Genomic DNA, 1,443 nt, shown 5'->3' on the forward strand with positions numbered 1-1,443 from the left:
CAGTTTTTTTTTTTTTTTTTTTTTTTTTTTTGTTTTTTGTCTTTTTCCGTGTCCGGCAACGGATCGCAACCCTCAGTGTTGCCCCCGTACCGGACCGGGGACCGGCAACGGGATCGCAACCCTCGGCGTTGCTCCCGCGCCTTGCTCAGCCAGTGAGCGGGAACCGGTCTGTATGTGGGATCCGAACCCTCGGGCGGGAGCGCCGCCGCGCTTCCCAAGTGGCGCACTATCCAGTGCGCCACCGGGCTGGCCCAGTGTTCTTACTTTTTCCTCATGCCACATTGGCCTTCTCTGTGGCGTATTCGTTCCCTGTGCCCATCCAGATCCTGTTCAGACTTCGTCTTGTGTCACTCCTCTTCCAAGACATCTTTCCTGACAACATTTCCTCCTTTAAATTTTTCTGTATGTTTATGGTCTTTACTTAATGATTTGTGTATATTTTCATAATTAGATTATATATATTTTTAATGTTAACTGATGCAACCTAGGTTTGTATAATTCAAAGCAAATGTTTACTCAGTGAAGTGGTTAATTGTTGTTTTGACATTTCTTAGATGATATTTTTAGTAGACAGTCCTAATAGACTTTTTTTTTTTTGCAGTTTATAGAAGGATCATTTGAAGAGTATTTAAAACGTTTGGAAAATCCACAGGTATGAAATGATCTTCTAATTTATTTCTATTTATATATCCAAATAATATCTTTAAAATTCATTAAAATGGAAGATTAATATTACAGTGTATAGACAGGTTACAGTAATAAGATTCCTTATTTCCTTGTAAACATTTCCTACAAACATTTTAGTTACACATTTTATGCAGCATTTAATTGGATGACAGGCGGAGCTTTATATTAGGGGTAGCCTCACTAAGGATAGGAGTCATCTCTTTTTTTGATTTATTTATTTATTTATTTTTTACATTTTAAGATGTTGTGGAGCAGTTGGGGGGAGGAGGAGAGTGGGAAAGGGGAGGGAGATAGGGTAGGGGGTGTGTGGTCGAGGCCCATGACACCCTCCTCATTCCAGCAGGGGACCTGTGGGCGCTTCCAGGCTGGCTCGGTGGTCATTGCTGGGGTGGTCATTGCTGGGCTGGATGTGGACGTTGTGGAGAATGTGGCTGAGGCCCTTGGTCGCCCCCTCCCCGCCCTCCTTCCCACCCCAGGGAGCTCAGGGCTCATGCTGTCTTTATCTTTGCCATCATGGCATGTGAATGTAGCTTAAAAGATCTGGGATAGGGCTGGCCCCGTGGCGCACTCGGGAGAGTGCGGCGCTGGGAGCGCAGCGATGCTCCTGCCGTGGGTTCGGAACCTATATAGGAATGGCCGGTGCGCTCACTGGCTGAGCGTGGTGCGGGTGACACCAAGCCAAGGGTTGCGATTCCCTTACCGGTCACGAAAAAAGACAAAAAAAAAAAAAAAAAAAAAAAAAAAAAAAATTCGGGG

General features: G+C 45.0%; 1 protein-coding gene across 1 annotated transcript in view; it reads left to right on the top strand.

Annotated features, from left to right (window-relative positions):
- The window catches only part of OTUD4 (OTU deubiquitinase 4), a 14,228-nt gene that overhangs the window by 2,513 nt on the left and 10,272 nt on the right, over positions 1-1,443 (top strand). Inside the window, exon 2 of the mRNA XM_008585932.1 lies at positions 602-652. Within this exon, the coding sequence (XP_008584154.1) occupies positions 602-652 (51 nt within the window). The remainder of the gene's footprint in view (positions 1-601; positions 653-1,443) is intronic.

Source organism: Galeopterus variegatus, unplaced genomic scaffold (genome assembly GCF_000696425.1).
Source record: "Galeopterus variegatus unplaced genomic scaffold, G_variegatus-3.0.2 Scaffold3765, whole genome shotgun sequence".
NCBI lineage: Eukaryota > Metazoa > Chordata > Mammalia > Dermoptera > Cynocephalidae > Galeopterus > Galeopterus variegatus.